The 17,626-nt window shown below is 45.5% G+C and overlaps 2 protein-coding genes across 2 annotated transcripts in view; one reads left to right on the top strand and one right to left on the bottom strand.

Moving 5' to 3' along the window:
* Positions 1 to 17,626, bottom strand: part of LOC134983707 (zinc finger protein OZF-like) — a 314,293-nt gene that overhangs the window by 133,569 nt on the left and 163,098 nt on the right. The window lies entirely within an intron of this gene.
* On the top strand, positions 12,102 to 12,606 carry LOC134983704 (gastrula zinc finger protein XlCGF17.1-like; the record flags this gene model as incomplete). The annotated part of the gene is made up of 1 exon (XM_063949360.1): positions 12,102 to 12,606. A coding segment is annotated over exon 1 (360 nt), but the record flags the coding sequence as incomplete, so codon positions are not given.

Raw genomic sequence — 17,626 nt, forward strand, 5'->3', positions numbered from 1 at the left:
AGGGACATGACTGGGGAGGTGAGGGGATTTGGGAGTGTCACAGTGATGTCGCTTTTGTCTATAGTAATAATACAGGGACATGACTGGGGAGGTGAGGGGATGTTGGGGCTTCATAGTGACTCATATCTATAGTAATAATACAGGGACATGACTGGAAAGGTGATGGGATCTGGGAGCGTCACAGTGAAATCACTTATATCTATAGTAATAATACAGGGACATGACTGGGGAGGAAAGGGGATCTGGGAGCGGCGCAGTGCTGTCACATATCTATAGTAATAACACAGGGACATGACAGGGGAGGTGAGGTGATCTGGGAGTGTCTCAGTGACATCACATATCTATAGTAATACAGGGACATGACTGGGAAGGAAAGGGGATCTGGGAGCGGCGCAGTGATGTCACATCTATAGTAATACCACAGGGACATGACTGGGGAGGTGAGGTGATCTGGGAGTGTCTCAGTGACATCACATATCTATAGTAATACAGGGACATGACTGGGGAGTTGAAGGGATCTGGGAGCATCACTTTGATGTCACATATATCTATAGGAATAATACAGGGACATGACTGGGGAGGTGAGGGGATCTGGGAGAGTCACAGTGACCTCACTTATATCTATATCAATAATACAGGGACGTGACTGGGGAATTGAAGGAGTCTGGGACAGTCACAGTGACGTCACTTATCTATAGTAATACAGAGACATGACTGGGGAAGTGAGGAGATCTAGGAGCGTCACTGTGATGTCACTTATATCTATAGTAATAATACATGAACATGACTAGGGAGTTTGGGGGATCTGGGAGCGTCACAGAAAAATCACTTATATCTATAGTAATAATACAGGGACATGACTGAGGAGGTGAGGGGATCTGGGAGTGTCACAGTGACATCACATATCTATAGTAATAATACAGGGACATAACTGTGGAGGTGAAGGAATCTGGGATTGTCACAGTGACATCACTTATTTCTATAGTAATAATACAGGGACATGACTGGGGAGGTGAGAGGATCTGGGAGTGTATATATTGATATTTGATGTCTCCACCATTACACAGGATTACACAATAGTGAAGAAGACATCCAATGAGTATGAGACACCCAGCAGCCATCCCCCTGTATCAGGAGGACTGAGTAGAACCCAGAGCCCCATCACGGTGCCTCCACCTCACTCACTGACACATGAGAGACACAATGATCAGAAGATCCTGGAACTCGCCAAGAAGGTCATTCAGTTGCTGACTGGAGAGGTGACTGCCGGGAATGGGGCATTATACAGTAACACCGGGGAACGTGTCTGGGTGATGACTGGAGAGGTGACCGCTTGGGAATGGGGCAATATAGTAACACCAGGGGTTGTGTCAGGGTGATGACTGGAGAGGTGACTGCTGGGAATGGGGAATTATACAGTAACACATGGGGATGTGTCTGCGTGATGACTGGAGAGGTGACTGCTGGGAATGGGGCATTATACAGTAACACCGGGGGACGCGTCTGGGTGATGACTGGAGAGTTGACTGCTGGGAATGGGGCATTATACAGTAACACTGGGGGACTTGTCTGGGTGATGCCTGAAGAGGTGACTGCTGGGAATGGGGCATTATACAGTAACACCAGGGGATGTATCTGGGTGATGACTGGAGAGGTGACTGCTGGGAATGGGGCATTATACAGTAACACCAGGGTGGGTGTCTGGGTGATGAATTGAGAGGTGACTGCTGAGAATGGGGCATTATACAGTAACACCAGGGGATGTATCTGGGTGATGACTGGAGAGGTGACTGCTGGGAATGGGGCATTATACAGTAACACCAGGGAATGTGTCTGGGTGATGACTGGAGAGGTGACTGCTGGGAATGGGGCATTATACAGTAACACTGGGGGATGTGTCTGGGTGATGACTGGAGAGGTGACTGCTGGGAATGGGGCATTATACAGTAACACCAGGGAATGTGTCTGGGTGATGACTGGAGAGGTGACTGCTGGGAATGGGGCATTATACAGTAACACTGGGGGATGTGTCTGGGTGATGACTGGAGAGGTGACTGCTGGGAATGGGACATTATACAGTAACACCAGGGGACGTGTCTGGGTGATGACTGGAGAGGTGACTGCTGGGAATGGGGCATTATACAGTAACACCAGGGTGGGTGTCTGGGTGATGAATTGAGAGGTGACTGCTGAGAATGGGGCATTATACAGTAACACCGGGGGATGTGTCTGGGTGATGACTGGAGAGGTGACTGCTGGGAATGGTACATTATACAGTAACACCAGGGGACGTGTCTGGGTGATGACTGGAGAGGTGACTGCTGGGAATGGGACATTATACAGTAACACCAGGGGATGTGTCTGGGTGATGACTGGAGAGGTGACTGCTGGGAATGGGACATTATACAGTAACACCAGGGGATGTGTCTGGGTGATGACTGGAGAGGTGACTGCTGGGAATGGGACATTGGCCCTCATTCCGAGTTGTTCGCTCGCAAGCTGCTTTTAGCAGCTTTACACACGCTAAGCCGCCGCCTACTGGGAGTGAATCTTAGCTTCTTAAAATTGCGAACGAAAGATTTGCAATATTGCGAAAAGACATCTCTGTGCAGTTTCTGAGTAGCTCTAGACTTACTCTGCCAGTGCGATCAGTTCAGTGCTTGTCGTTCCTGGTTTGACGTCACAAACACACCCAGCGTTCGCCCAGACACTCCTCTGTTTCTCCAGCCACTCCCGCGTTTTTCCCAGAAACTGTAGCGTTTTTTCCCACACGCCCATAAAACGGCCTGTTTCCGCCCTGAAACACCCACTTCCAATCACATAACGATCACCAGAACGAAGAAAAAACCGTAAGTAAAATACCTAACTGCATAGCAAATTTACTTGGCGCAGTGCGGACATTTTGCATGCGCACTAAGCGGAAAATTGCTGCGATGCGAAAAAATTTACACAGCGAACAACTCGGAATGACCACCATTATACAGTAACACCAGGGAATGTGTCTGGGTGATGACTGGAGAGGTGACTGCTGGGAATGCGATATATACAGTAACACCGGGGGATGTGTCTGAATGATGACTGGAGAGGTGACTGCTGGGAATGGGACATTATACAGTAACACCAGGGGAAGTGTCCGGGTGGTGACTGGAGAGGTGACTGCTGGGAATGGGACATTATACAGTAACACCAGGGGATGTATCTGGGTGATGACTGGAGAGGTGACTGCTGGGAATGGGACATTATACAGTAACACCAGGGGACGTGTCTGGGTGATGACTGGAGAGGTGACTGCTGGGAATGGGGCATTATACAGTAACACCAGGTGTTGTGTCTGGGTGAAGACTGGAGAGGTGACTGCTGGGAATGGGACATTATACAGTAACACCAGGGGAAGTGTCTGGGTGATGACTGGAGAGGTGACTGCTGGGAATGGGGCATTATACAGTAACACCAGGGGACGTGTCTGGGTGATGACTAGAGAGGTGACTGCTGGGAATGGGACATTATACAGTAACACCAGGGGAAGTGTCTGGGTGATGACTGGAGAGTTGACTGCTGGGAATGGGGCATTATACAGTAACACCAGGGGAAGTGTCTGGGTGATGACTGGAGAGGTGACTGCTGGGAATGGGACATTATACAGTAACACCAGGGGAAGTGTCTGGGTGATGACTGGAGAGGTGACTGCTGGGAATGGGGCATTATACAGTAACACCGGGGTACTTGTCTGGGTGATGCCTGAAGAGGTGACTTCTGGGAATGGGGCATTATACAGTAACACCAGGGGACGTGTCTGGGTGATGAATGAAGAGGTGACTGCTGGAAATGGGGCATTATACAGTAACACCGGGGTACTTGTCTGGGTGATGCCTGAAGAGGTGACTTCTGGGAATGGGGCATTATACAGTAACACCAGGGGACGTGTCTGGGTGATGAATGAAGAGGTGACTGCTGGGAATGGGACATTATACAGTAACACCAGGAGATGTGTCTGGGTGATGACTGGAGAGGTGACTGCTGGGAATGGGACATTATACAGTAACACCAGGGAACGTGTCTGTGTGATGACTGGAGAGGTGACTGCTGGGAATGTGATATATACAGTAACACCGGGGGATGTGTCTGGGTGATGACTGGAGAGGTGACTGCTGGGAATAGGGCATTATACAGTAACACTAGGGAACGTGTCTGAGTGATGACTGGAGAGGTGACTGCTTGGAATGGGGCATTATACAGTAACACCAGGGGATGTGTCTGGGTGATGACTGGAGAGGTGACTGCTGGGAATGGGGCATTATACAGTAACACTGGGGGATGTGTCTGGGTGATGACTGGAGAGGTGACTGCTGGGAAGGGGACATTATACAGTAACACCAGGGGACGTGTCTGGGTGATGACTGTATCACTGTGTGTGTCAGGTTCCTATAAGGTGTCAGGATGTCACGGTCTATGTCTCCATGCAGGAGGGGGAGTATATAGAGGAACACAGGGGTCTGTACAAGGACGTGATGATGGAGAATCACCGGCCCCTCACATGACTGGGTAAGAGGAGACTGTCATGTATTGTATAGGGGAGAGCAGGTATGGGGACCCCCTATATACACACATCATCTGATAATCACATATATACACTGTACTCAGTCACTGTGTGTCTCCTACAGATAGGCCCAGTAACAGAGATACCCCAGAGAGATGTCCCTGTCCTCTGTATTCCCAGGATTGTACAGAGGAGAATCACAGGATCCCACAGGAGGATCAGGTAGGTGGGATTTAGGGTCTCCCCAATATACCAAAGTGACTGTCACTATATGATGTGTAGAGCAGCTGTGTGTGCCATTATATTTGTATTGTTTAATCTATTACTGAAATCAACAATTTTACATTTTTTTATTAATGGTTTACATAGGGTGAAGCTCAATTAAATAATATTAAAGTCAAAGATACAGAGGGAGAAGAAGAGACGTATTTCACTGATATGAAGGCAGAAGATATAGAGGGAGAAGAAGAGACGTATGTGACTGATATAAAGGCAGAAGATACAGAGGGAGAAGAAGAGACGTATGTGACTGATATAAAGGTAGAAGATATAGAGGGAGAAGAAGAGACGTATGTGACTGATATAAAGGCAGAAGATATAGAGGGAGAAGAAGAGATGTATGTGACTGATATGAAGGCAGAAGATATAGAGGGAGAAGAAGAGACATATGTGACTGATATAAAGGCAGAAGATATAGAGGGAGAAGAAGAGACGTATATGACTGATATGAAGGCGGAAGATATAGAGGGAGAAGAAGAGACGTATGTGACTGATATAAAGGCAGAAGATATAGAGGGAGAAGAAGAGACGTATGTGACTGATATAAAGGCAGAAGATATAGAGGGAGAAGAAGAGACGTATGTGACTGATATAAAGGCAGAAGATATAGAGGGAGAAGAAGAGACGTATGTGACTGATATAAAGGCAGAAGATATAGAGGGAGAAGAAGATACGTATATGACTTATATGAAGGCGGAAGATACAGAGGGAGAAGAAGAGACATATGTGACTGATATAAAGGCAGAAGATATAGAGGGAGAAGAAGAGACGTATGTGACTGATATGAATGCAGAAGATATAGAGGGAGAAGAAGAGACGTATGTGACTGATATAAAGGCAGAAGATATAGAGGGAGAAGAAGAGATGTATGTGACTGATATGAAGGCAGAAGATATAGAGGGAGAAGAAGAGACATATGTGACTGATATAAAGGCAGAAGATATAGAGGGAGAAGAAGAGACGTATATGACTGATATGAAGGCGGAAGATATAGAGGGAGAAGAAGAGACGTATGTGACTGATATAAAGGCAGAAGATATAGAGGGAGAAGAAGAGACGTATGTGACTGATATAAAGGCAGAAGATATAGAGGGAGAAGAAGAGACGTATGTGACTGATATAAAGGCAGAAGATATAGAGGGAGAAGAAGAGACGTATGTGACTGATATAAAGGCAGAAGATATAGAGGGAGAAGAAGAGACGTATATGACTTATATGAAGGCGGAAGATACAGAGGGAGAAGAAGAGACATATGTGACTGATATAAAGGCAGAAGATATAGAGGGAGAAGAAGAGACGTATGTGACTGATATGAATGCAGAAGATATAGAGGGAGAAGAAGAGACGTATGTGACTGATATAAAGGCAGAAGATGTAGAGGGAGAAGAAGAGACGTATGTGACTGATATGAATGCAGAAGATATAGAGGGAGAAGAAGAGACGTATGTGACTGATATAAAGGCAGAAGATACAGAGGGAGAAGGAGAGACGTATGTGACTGATATAAAGGCAGAAGATATAGAGGGAGAAGAAGAGACGTATGTGAGGGGAGATCAGCAGTGTAAGGAGGAGGAGATCCCTACAGATATCAGCACAGGTGAGTAATAAACACTTATTACAGAAAAGAGTCATATATTTTCCTTGCTCAGTCACTACAGCAATCTCTTATCCTACACCCTCCTCTGTCAGTACAAATTAGGGAACTGTATTTGCCCAGTGGGGGAGTCAGGAGCCATCACCTCTATTATACTCCTGCTCTCCCCCTCACATCATGGCACTGTGTTAACAGCCCAGAGATCTGACCAGTCTCCTCCCCACATTCTCTGGTGTGTCTTATATATCAGGAGCCATCAGCCCCAATTATGCTCCTGCTCTCCTCACATCATGTCACTGTGTGTTACCAGCCCAGAGATCTGACCAGTCTCCTCCCCACACTCTCTGGTGTATCTCATACATCAGGAGCCATCAGCCCCTATTATACTCCTGCTCTCCCCCTCACATCATGTCACTGTGTGTTACCAGCCCAGAGATCTGACCAGTCTCTTCCCCATATTCTCTGGTGTATCTCATACATCAGGAGCCATCAGCCCCAATTATACGCCTGCTCTCCTCCTTATATCATGTCACTGTGTGTTACCAGCCCAGAGATCTGACCAGTCTCCTCCCCACACTCTCTGGTGTATCTCATACATGAGGAGCCATCAGCCCCTATTATACTCCTGCTCTCCCCCTCACATCATGTCACTGTGTTACCAGCCCAGAGATCCGACCAGTCTCCTCCCCACACTCTCTTGTGTATCTCATACATCAGGAGACATCAGCCCCTATTATACACCTGCTCTCCCCCTCACTTCATGTCACTGTATGTTACCAGCCCAGAGATCTGACCAGTCTCCTCCACACTCTCTGGTGTATCTCATACTTAGCACAGGAAATAAAGATAAAAATATACATTTTATACCCATAAGAAGAGCAAATAAATCCGGCCCAAGAATAGATCCATGCCCAGTAACTTAGTCCCAGTTGGCACATGTTACAGTAGGAAACAAACTCTGAGTGTCTGTAACAGTCTTACTCCTTTATCATATTACTTCGAGACGGAGGACATCTCCTCCGGGATTGGTTTAGGTAAAGTGTCATGAAGTACTGTCAACAGGAATGTCCACTTTCTCTAACATTCTAGGGGATACTGGGACGGTGTTAGTACTATGGGGTATAGATCGGGTCTATTGGATCCTAGCACTTTAAGAAATCATTAGTGTGCTGGCTCCTCCCCTCTATGCCCCTACTAACCGACTCCGTTTAGAAAAATGTGCTGTATATGTACTGATTAAATATAAATGCACACATTGATACAGGCTTGATTGCCAACAGCACCCACCCTCTAAAACCCCACCCACCGTGGATGGAGATCGTGTCTGCTGAGGAAGACCACTCCTGTTGATGTAGGACACTGCTGTGACGTTGTCCGACTGAACTTGAATGGCTCGAGAAGATGTGCCGCCTGTAGAAGGCCGTTGTATATGGCCCTTAGTTCCAGAATGTTTATTTGAAAGACTGATTCCCAGCTTGACCACTTTCCTTGGAAGTTTTCCCCTTGGGTTACTGCTCCCCAACCTTTGAGGCTTGCATCTGTGGTTAGAAGAATCCAATTCTGAATCCTGAACCTCCGGCCCTGGAGCAGGTGAGAAGTTGGCAGCCACCAGAGGAGTGAAATTCTGGCATTCGGCGACATGCGTATCCGCTGGTGCATGTGAAGATGCGATCCCGACCACTTGTCCAGGAGATCCAGCTGGAAGAACCATGCATGGAATCTTCCGTATTGTAGAGCCTCATAGGAGGCTACCATCTTCCCCAAAAGGCGAATGCACTGATGAACCGATACCCGGGGAGGTTTTATGACATCCCTGACAATTGATAGGATCACCAACGCTCTCCCCAGCGGTAGAAAACACCCTCTGCACCTCCGTGTCGAGTATCATCCCCAGGAAGGGCATTCTCCTTGTCGGTTCCAAATGTGACTTTGGAAGGTTCAGGATCCACCCATGATCCCAGAGTAGTTGAGGTGAGAGTGCAAAACTCTGCAACAGCTTCTCCTTGGAAGATGCCTCTATCAGCAGATCATCCAGATATAGAATTATGTTCACTCCCTGTTTGCGTAGGAGGAGCATCATCTCCGCCATGACCTTGGTGAACACCCTCGGTGCTGTGGAGAGGCCAGATGGCAACGTCTGGAACTGATAGTGACAGTACTGTAGTGCAAACCGTAGATAGGCCTGGTGAGGTGGCCAGGTCGGAATGTGAAGGTACGCATCCTTGATATCCTCCAGACCTGAGATCACCGCTCTCAGAGACTCCATCTTGAATTGGAAAACCCTCAAGTAGGGGTTCAACAACTTCAGGTTCAATATAGGCCTTACCGAACTGTCCGGTTTCAGTACCACAAACAGGTTTGAGTAATAACCCTTGGTTTTTGGGTGAGGTGGAACTGGAACAATGACATTTGTTCGTACCAATTTTTGAATGGCTTCCTGTAGGATAGCACTTTCTGTCAACGATGCTGGTAAGCCTGATTTGAAGAATCTGTGAGGTGGGAGTTCCTGAAAAAAACAGTCTGTACCCCATGGCAACAATATCTTTTACCCAGGGGTATAGGCATGATGATGCCCAGACGTGACTGAAAGCTCTTAGTCTCGCTCCCACCTGCCTGATCTCCACGCTGGGAGGTCCACCGTCATGCTGAAGATTTGAAGGAAGCAAAACCTGGTTTCTGTTCCTGGGAACCTGTTGGTGAGGTGTTTTTTTTAATCTTTCCCGATCTCCTCTAAAGATGGTGGGAGGGGGTTTGGATTTTTTAAATTTTGCGGTCCAAAAGGACTGCAGTGTAGATGAAGGATAAGATTTCCTAGCCGGGGCTGCTGTGGAGGGAAGAAATGCCTGCTTACCCGCAGTCACCGTGGATATCCACACATCCAATGCATCCCCAAATAGTGGCTGACCTGTGAATGGCAGGTTCTCCACACTTTTCTTGGATTCTGCATCCGCAGCCCATTGGCGTAGCCAGAGTCCTCGGCGTGCCGAGACAGCCATGGAAGTAGCCCTTGCATTAAGCAGGCCAATGTCCTTCATGGCCTCCACCATGAAACCTGCAGAATCCTGTATGTGACATAAAAACAAGTCAATGTCACTCCTATCCATAGTATCTAAGTCCCCTAATAAGGTGCCTGACCACTTTACTATGGCTTCAGAAATCCACGCACAAGCAATAGTGGGTCTTAAAGCCACGCCTGTAGCAGTGTATAGTGATTTGAGCGTAGTCTCAATTTTGCGGTCAGCCATCTCCTTTAAGGCGGTTGAACCAGGAACAGGTAAAACCACCTTTTTAGACAGCCTAGATACAGAAGCGTCTACTATAGGTGGGTTTTCCCACTTCTTCCTATCCTCTTCAGGGAAAGAGAAAGCAATGAGAATTCTTTTAGGGATCTGGAATTTTCTCTGGGTTTTCCCATGATTTTTTAAACAAGGAGTTTAACTCCTTAGAAGCAGGGAAGGTGAGGGAGGATTTCTTATTTACTGTAATATAAGTTTCCTCTACTTGTTCCGGAACCTTCTCAGAAATATGCAAGACATCCCTAATGGCTTCAATCATTAGCTGCACCCCTTTAGCAATGGATGCATCCCCCCCTGCATATCCCCATCACCGTCCCCTGTATCAGAGTCGGTATCAGTGTCATCTTGCATTATCTGGGCAAGTGTACGTTTTTGGGGGTATGTAGGTGGGGTTTAGATGAAGTAGTGGGAGCTGAATACTTCAAACCCACTAAAGATTGTCTCAAAAACTGCGTCTCTTTCTCAGTATGTGACATCCTTGTTGAGATCTGGGATATCATTCCCCTTAAAGTATCCACCCATGGTGATTTGGATTCAGAAGGCTGAGACAGCACATTGCAGTCCTGAGTACATGGAATAGACTCCTCAGGAGAAGATACACACTCTGCAGCACAGGACACAGAGTCCTTAGACATGGTAATGTGGATATACACACACACACACACACACACACTTACATACACAGGAAAATGTCAGACACAGTTTCCCCCAGAGTACCTTCAGAGAGTCACAGAGTATAAGGAGCAGCCACACCGCGCCCCTGTAGGCAGTTATTATGATAAAAGCCCAGCGCTGACTAACTAACCTTAATAGGGAGGGCAGCACTCCCTGTCAGTGTCCTAGTTCCTATGATCTGCAGGGAGAAAATGGCACTGGTAAGTGCTGGATCCGCTGAGAGGAAGCCCCGCCCCTTGTAATGGCGTGCGGCTTCCCGTACTAATTGTTTATACTGGCCTGAGGATTTTAGTGATAACAGGGGGATTAGCCCCTGTCATCTGTGTGACCAGTGTAGGGTTTATCCGCGCTGGCTCAGGACGCCCCTCAAAGCGCCTGGGACACCGGCGCTGCACTCACCACTTTTCTTTCTTCTGGCTTTGTTAGTGGGTGGCGGCCCTGCTGCGGGAGTGAGCGGTCACCTCATGGGCTTGCGATCAGCACCCTCAGGAGCTCAGTGTCCTGTCAGTGGAGTAGAGAACCATTAACTTTTCAGAAAGTTGGTTCTTACTTCCCCCCCTAAGTCCCACGAAGCAGGGAGTCTGTTGCCAGCACCCTTCCTGTAACCTAACTAACTCTAGAGATAAACTAAGAAAACTCCTAGGAGCTCCCCTAGCTGTGACCGGCTCCTCCCGGCACATTTTCTAAACTGAGTCTGGTAGCAGGAGCATAGAGGGAGGGGCCAGCCCACACTTATAAGCTCTTAAAGTGCCAGTGGCTCCCAAAGGTCCCATCTATACCCCATGGTACTAAACGGACCCCAGCATCCTCTAGGACGTAAGAGAAAGTAGAGTATAACCTAGCAGATGATGATGATTGCAGGGTATTATATGGTGTATTGCATGTAAAGTACCTTGTTCCACACCTACTCTGCTGTAGCAATATACCTTATATAAGGGCAAATAACATATGTACAGGCTTACCAGCGTATGAGCACACACATAAAGGAATGCTACCTTACCAATGCTTCCAGGAGTAACGTTAGGAGACATTTCACTGATCCATAAGCTCATATGACTGATGTTATTGTTCATCTAGAATCTCCAATTCATACGATATGTTCCCCATCCATTGTTTTACATTGGTGCTGACATAGGACTTGGCGAGTGACTACATCTCCATTTATACTTCATGGTTAGTTACCAGTACAAGAGAGAGATATATCTAAGTATTATTATAATATTACATTTGTTATTGTGAGTGTTCTCAGGAGGGTGGACACAATGATAGTCTGAGACACAATATTATAAAGCCTTCAGTAAAAGTTATGTTTTATTATACACACATTTACAATTAAGTGTCCCAGAGAGTCGTCTTCTCCTATTGTTTACAAGATCAATATCGTTACAGAAAATGTCACATTTCCATAATGTATTTTATTTCCAGCAGATGGACACACAAGCAGGAATATCACAGAAGGACATCTAATGTTATCCCCGGATTGTGACATAAAAGATAATGACAGTAGACAGGATTCTCCAGGAGATAATCCCATTACCCCAATTATACATCCAGCTCTATCAGCTGATCCCTGTGATCCTGGGAAATGTTCTCCTGATCACTCTGATATTGGTGCATCTGTTACAGCTCTGACAGTAGATACAGTGTTTCCCTGTTCCATAGATGCCAAATGTTTTACACAGAACACAAAGCCTATTACCCATCATCCAGCTAAGGCAGGTGAGAGGCCACTGATATGTTCTGAGTGTGGGAAATGTTTTACATACAAATCACAACTTGTTATACATAACAGAAGTCACACAGGTGAGAGGCCTTTTCCATGTTCTGAGTGTGGGAAATGTTTTGTATGGAAATCAGATCTTGTTATGCATCAGAGAAGTCACACAGGTGAGAAGCCATTTTCTTGCTCTGAGTGTGGGAAATGTTTTACACAGAAATCACAACTTGTTACCCATCAGCGAAGTCACACAGGTGAGAAGCCATTTCCATGTTCTGAGTGTGGGAAATGTTTTGTAAGTAAATCACAACTTGTTACACATCTGCGCAGTCACACAGGTGAGAAGCCTTTTCCATGTTCTGAGTGTGGGAAATGTTTTACATGTATATCAGATCTTGTTATACATCGCAGAAGTCACACAGGTGAGAAGCCATTTTCTTGCTCTGAGTGTGGGAAATATTTTACACGGAAATCACAACTTGTTACCCATCAGCAAAGTCACACAGGTGAGAAGGCATTTCCATGTTCTGAGTGTGGGAAATGTTTTGCACTTAAATCACGTCTTGTTACACATCAGAGAAGTCACACAGGTGAGAAGCCATTTTCTTGCTCTGAGTGTAGGAAATGTTTTGCACACAAATCAGTTCTTGTTATACATCAGAGAAGTCACACAGGTGAGAAGCCATTTTCTTGCTCTGAGTGTGGGAAATGTTTTACACAGAAATAAAGTCTTGTTAATCATCACGGAAGTCACACAGGTGAGAAACGATTTTCTTGCTCTGAGTGTGGGAAATGTTTTACATACAAATCACAACTTGTTTCCCATCAGCTAAGTCACACAGGTGAGAAGGCATTTCCATGTTCTGAGTGTGGGAAATGTTTTGCACACAAATCAGTTCTTGTTAGACATCAGAGAAGTCACACAGGTGAGAAGCCATTTTCTTGCTCTGAGTGTGGGAAATGTTTTACATACAAATCACAACTTGTTTCCCATCAGCAAAGTCACACAGGTGAGAAGGCATTTCCATGATCTGAGTGTGGGAAACGTTTTGCACACAAATCAGTTCTTGTTAGACATCAGCGAAGTCACACAGGTGAGAAGCCATTTCTATACTCTGAGAAATAAATAATCAGAATCAGCTTTATTGGCCAGGTGCACTCGCGTGCACTAGGAGTTGTTTGTGGTACAATGCATCGCCAAGCAGCAACATGAAAGGGGAATACATGGCATAAGAAGGGGGAAAAACATAGCATACATTACACACATTACACATGAGTTCATACTGCACATTGCAACTGTACAATAGACTCAACATATTATACATGTAAGACTAAAGACGAAGGCTGCTTGGCAGAGCGGCACTGAGGCAGCCATTCGCAGCACCAACTAGAACTCAAACAATGCATATAATACAGAAGATTTAAGTATTACACATCAAAAGATAAACCAGACAGACAAAAAAAAAAAAAGACACAGAAAGAATAATGCTGGATTGGTGTAGGCATTTTGAGTAATAACTTCCATGGGCTGTGTATTCCACCCTCACAGGGTACCAGGTGCGGCAGCCATCTTCGGCGCACGGCGTAGGAGTACCCTGGGTGGAGTAGTCCATCCTTGAGGGGTAGGCCTGTAAGGTACTACTGATGTTCTCTGCCAGAGGGTTAGTGGGCATAGTCCTGGTGATTTCATTTTTGAGGTTTGATGAGTCCACATAATGGTCTGGATTTCTTTCTTGATGTTGTTGCTTAGAGATAGGAATGCTTTGAGTATTTTAACGCACAGCTGTGCATGGCTGAAGCTATAGATATATACACACACAATAGACATCACTCAAATTGTACACAATAGACATCACTCAGGTGAGGAACCATTTTAATCTTCTGGAATATACTCATCATTGCCATGCTTGTTCTTCATGGTTCTTATCCTATCTCCTATGCTTTTTGCAATATACATGTTACCACTGGGTGAAATAATCAGATGTCATACCATCGTCTACCACTGCTATGCAGATGACCTGTCTTTGCTCTAGGTACTGAGAACCCAGTACCAATCCTAAATGGTTGTCTAGCTGAGCTCCAGGTGTGGGTGATGCCAGTTAGCTGTGATTCAGTCCTGGTGAAACAGGTCTTTAAGCTCACCAACAAAGAGCAGGGCTGCAGCTCAGCTTTACCTACCAACCAGGCTTACACTTGGGGGTTCAGAGTTACAAAATGCTGATCATGTGCGGAATCTTGGTGTCCTGGATGGTGGAGTGACACTTAGACATAAGGTATCTGCCACAATCAGATCCTCATCTGAGGAACATAGCCAGACTCCAGCACTTTATTCCCTCAGAAGATCTACCTACAGTCATACATGCACTTGTATCATCACACATAGACTACTGCAATGTCCTCTACCTGGGTCTCCCAGCAAAAGAATTGCACTGCTTGTAGCTTGTACAGAATGCAGTAGCCAGGCTGTTACCTAACCAGCCCGTTCCTGCCACATAACACCCATTCTCTACTCCCTTCACCGGCTGCCTGTAAGATGGTGACTATTACATAATCTTACTGACTCTCCCAGCCCTACATGACCAGGATCCATGGTACCAGAAGCAGCTTCTGCCTCCTTACTGCCCAGTTACTTCCACCTGCAGATGAAGGACTGTTACCAGCAGTACCAAGAATCCTCAAGCAGTGCTGAGAGGTCAGGGGGAAGATAGGGTGGTGGCACTAGTGCTGTAGTAGGGGCTGCCAGAGGCAGTTTCTGTGAGAATCTTGTCCTCAAACAGCGCTAGGGTGTCAGAGGGGAGACAGGGTGGTGGCAGTAGTGGGGGGAGGCGGGGTGGGTGGCAGTGGGGGGAGATGTGGCAGTAGCGGGAAGAGATGGGGCAGTGGCAATAGTGGGGGAGACAGGGCGGATGGCTGCAGTGCAGTACCAGGGGCTGCTGGAGGCAGTAAAGAGGTGTATGGGTCCCACACAGAACCAGTTGATAATTAGACCTAATGATGATTCTGCTTCCTTATTTCTAATTAATCCCTTGTATGTGTTACTGTTATTTGCTGTGTCAGCCTTTATGTGTGTTCTGTGTGATAATACTGAAAGTAGTGCTGCTACCGATCTCATATCATTTGTAGTAACTTGGATAAGATGAGATATGAGGTGCACTCTGAAAGCTTATAGGGGGTTAATCAGAGGTGAACGCAGATGTGACATCACGCAGCCCCTGGAAAATGGTCTCGGCCCACCCACATTCACCCCTCAGGGATGCGACCGCAATGTGTGTGTCTGCGGCCGCTGCGCATGTGCATATTGCCACCACCAGCAAACTGCTGCGGGATGCTATTGCGGCTGGGTCTGAATGACCCCCATAGGGTTTTGGCTCTCCTGATATACATGTTTTACTTACCTGCAATGCTATAATGTAACTTGAATTGTTTCTGTGCTTTAAGGATTTTTTATCCATGTTGTGCAGAGTAAAGTATTTTTTAAGTTTAAAATATAGAGAAAAATCTGTTTATTAAAGATATGAAATGTTTTTTTAAAAACAAAAGATTTCCGTTGAGTCTTTTTATGTGTCTGTGTATTATCTTATTTCCAGATAATTGTCGCTATGGTGACAGAAACAATTTCCTGTTAATGTGTCACTTGCATTGTTACTTTTGTGTCCAGCGGGTGGGCTCGGAAATGTTATCCTTTTCCTCACAACCCCAGTTGCTGGAGAAAATGAAGGAGGAGCTGTTGACGGGTCACGTTCAACTTGAGTTGACAATTTTCTCACCAGCAGGTCTTTCCACCTCTGCAGACTTGTGTCCGGAAAGAGAGATACAATGTAGGCTTTAAACCTAGAATCGAGCACGGTGGCCAAAATGTAGTGCTCTGATTTCAACAGATTGACCACCCTCGAATCCTGGCAAAGCGAATGAAGGGCTCCATCCACAAGTATTTCCAGGGAAGACGTTAAGTCTGAGGGACTATGCACAGGCCCAAATGATAATTGTTTTATGATCCTTCAATGTATGAACCAACCGATAGAGGGAATAATCCGAAAGTGTTAATACCAAAGATTAGCTAATCTGGTTGGAGGTGCACCATTAAGCAAATTGCAATGACTGGTTAGGTGGTTTAGAAAAAAACGCTAGTGGGCTTATATCTAAAGAAGCCTTAATGTGTGTTTTTCTTTGTTTCATGAATAAATGAAAAATAACTAGATTTTTCAATAGGCATGAAATAAGTACCAACCAAGTATATCATTGTAAAACCCTGTACCAGAGCAGAATCCTCAATCACATGTGTTACCCATTCAGTACATATATAAATTGATAATTGACCACATCACAAAGATATGCTCATGGAATAAAACAATATTGTTGGTAATAAAAGGTGTTCTCCTGTGACTGAGCATATCATGTGTAACCCTGTAACAGAGCACAGTTCTCTAAGGCATGCATATCCAATTCTACACATTTGTATCACTTCTGTGACAATATTGTTATTGAGAAGGGATATTCCCTGTAACAAGGTATACAATATGAAACCCTGTCACAGAGCGAGGTATACATTATATTATCCCAAGGTTAGTACATAGATAATATCCAGCTTTCTACCTGTTTCATTCCAAAGGCCTGCTAAGTTGTCCCAACATGTATCTACACAATACTATTGCCAATCACTGAGTGACGCCTGATATAAATATAAATCAGTCAGATAACGAGTAGTAACCAGTGACTAGTAACGACGTCTGTATGCAATGAGTCCACAAATCGGGAGAACCACCTTTCTGTATCTCCAGCACCCGCTACAGAAATATAACATCTGAAGAATGAATGAGGTTGGGGAGAGAGTAGCAGCCTGTAATAATGATAATATATGCTGTTATATAAACAGTGCTATAACCATTCTTCTGATAGAGATCGTTCCTCTGATAGATATAAAGAAGCTCTGGTGTATATAGGCTGAATCCCCCTTCTACTTTTATCGCATGTGCCGTGGGGCAGTGACTGGGAACAATGAGAGCAGGGAAAGCACCAACACCAGAGCAGAAGGAAAGATGAAGTGCAGCAGCTTCTGCTGTCCCCGGGATCAATCGCTCCTGATAATGTCTATTTATCATAAAAGAATTAGGGAGTCTCCGTTGTAATGATATTCGTCATATAGAATTTATTATCAAATAAGAGGCCACGCCTATAATTCTACGCAGAGGAGCGTGACCCAAGACAGACTTCATCAATGATACCTGTGTCTTCAGGACATTTAGGCTTACATATATATATAGTACATGATTATACAATAATTCATAACTGATTAATCAATGGGGTGTGTATCTAGATATCATGGGGAACATGTATTGGCTGATGGTGAATATCTGGAAGTGCCAAAGACGGTCAGTTGAGCTAATTGCACGGCCGATCTTCTGAAAATGGCCGACTGGCTCCATGAGTCTTGGATCTCCCATTCACATCAATTGGACTTCTCAATGGGCCTTGTCAGCATAAAGGTCATTCTTGTTCATCATGGCATGTTGTTTGTCCAAAGCAAAGGT

The sequence above is a fragment of the Pseudophryne corroboree genome (assembly GCF_028390025.1).
Source record: "Pseudophryne corroboree isolate aPseCor3 chromosome 3 unlocalized genomic scaffold, aPseCor3.hap2 SUPER_3_unloc_21, whole genome shotgun sequence".
Taxonomy (NCBI): Eukaryota; Metazoa; Chordata; class Amphibia; order Anura; family Myobatrachidae; genus Pseudophryne; species Pseudophryne corroboree.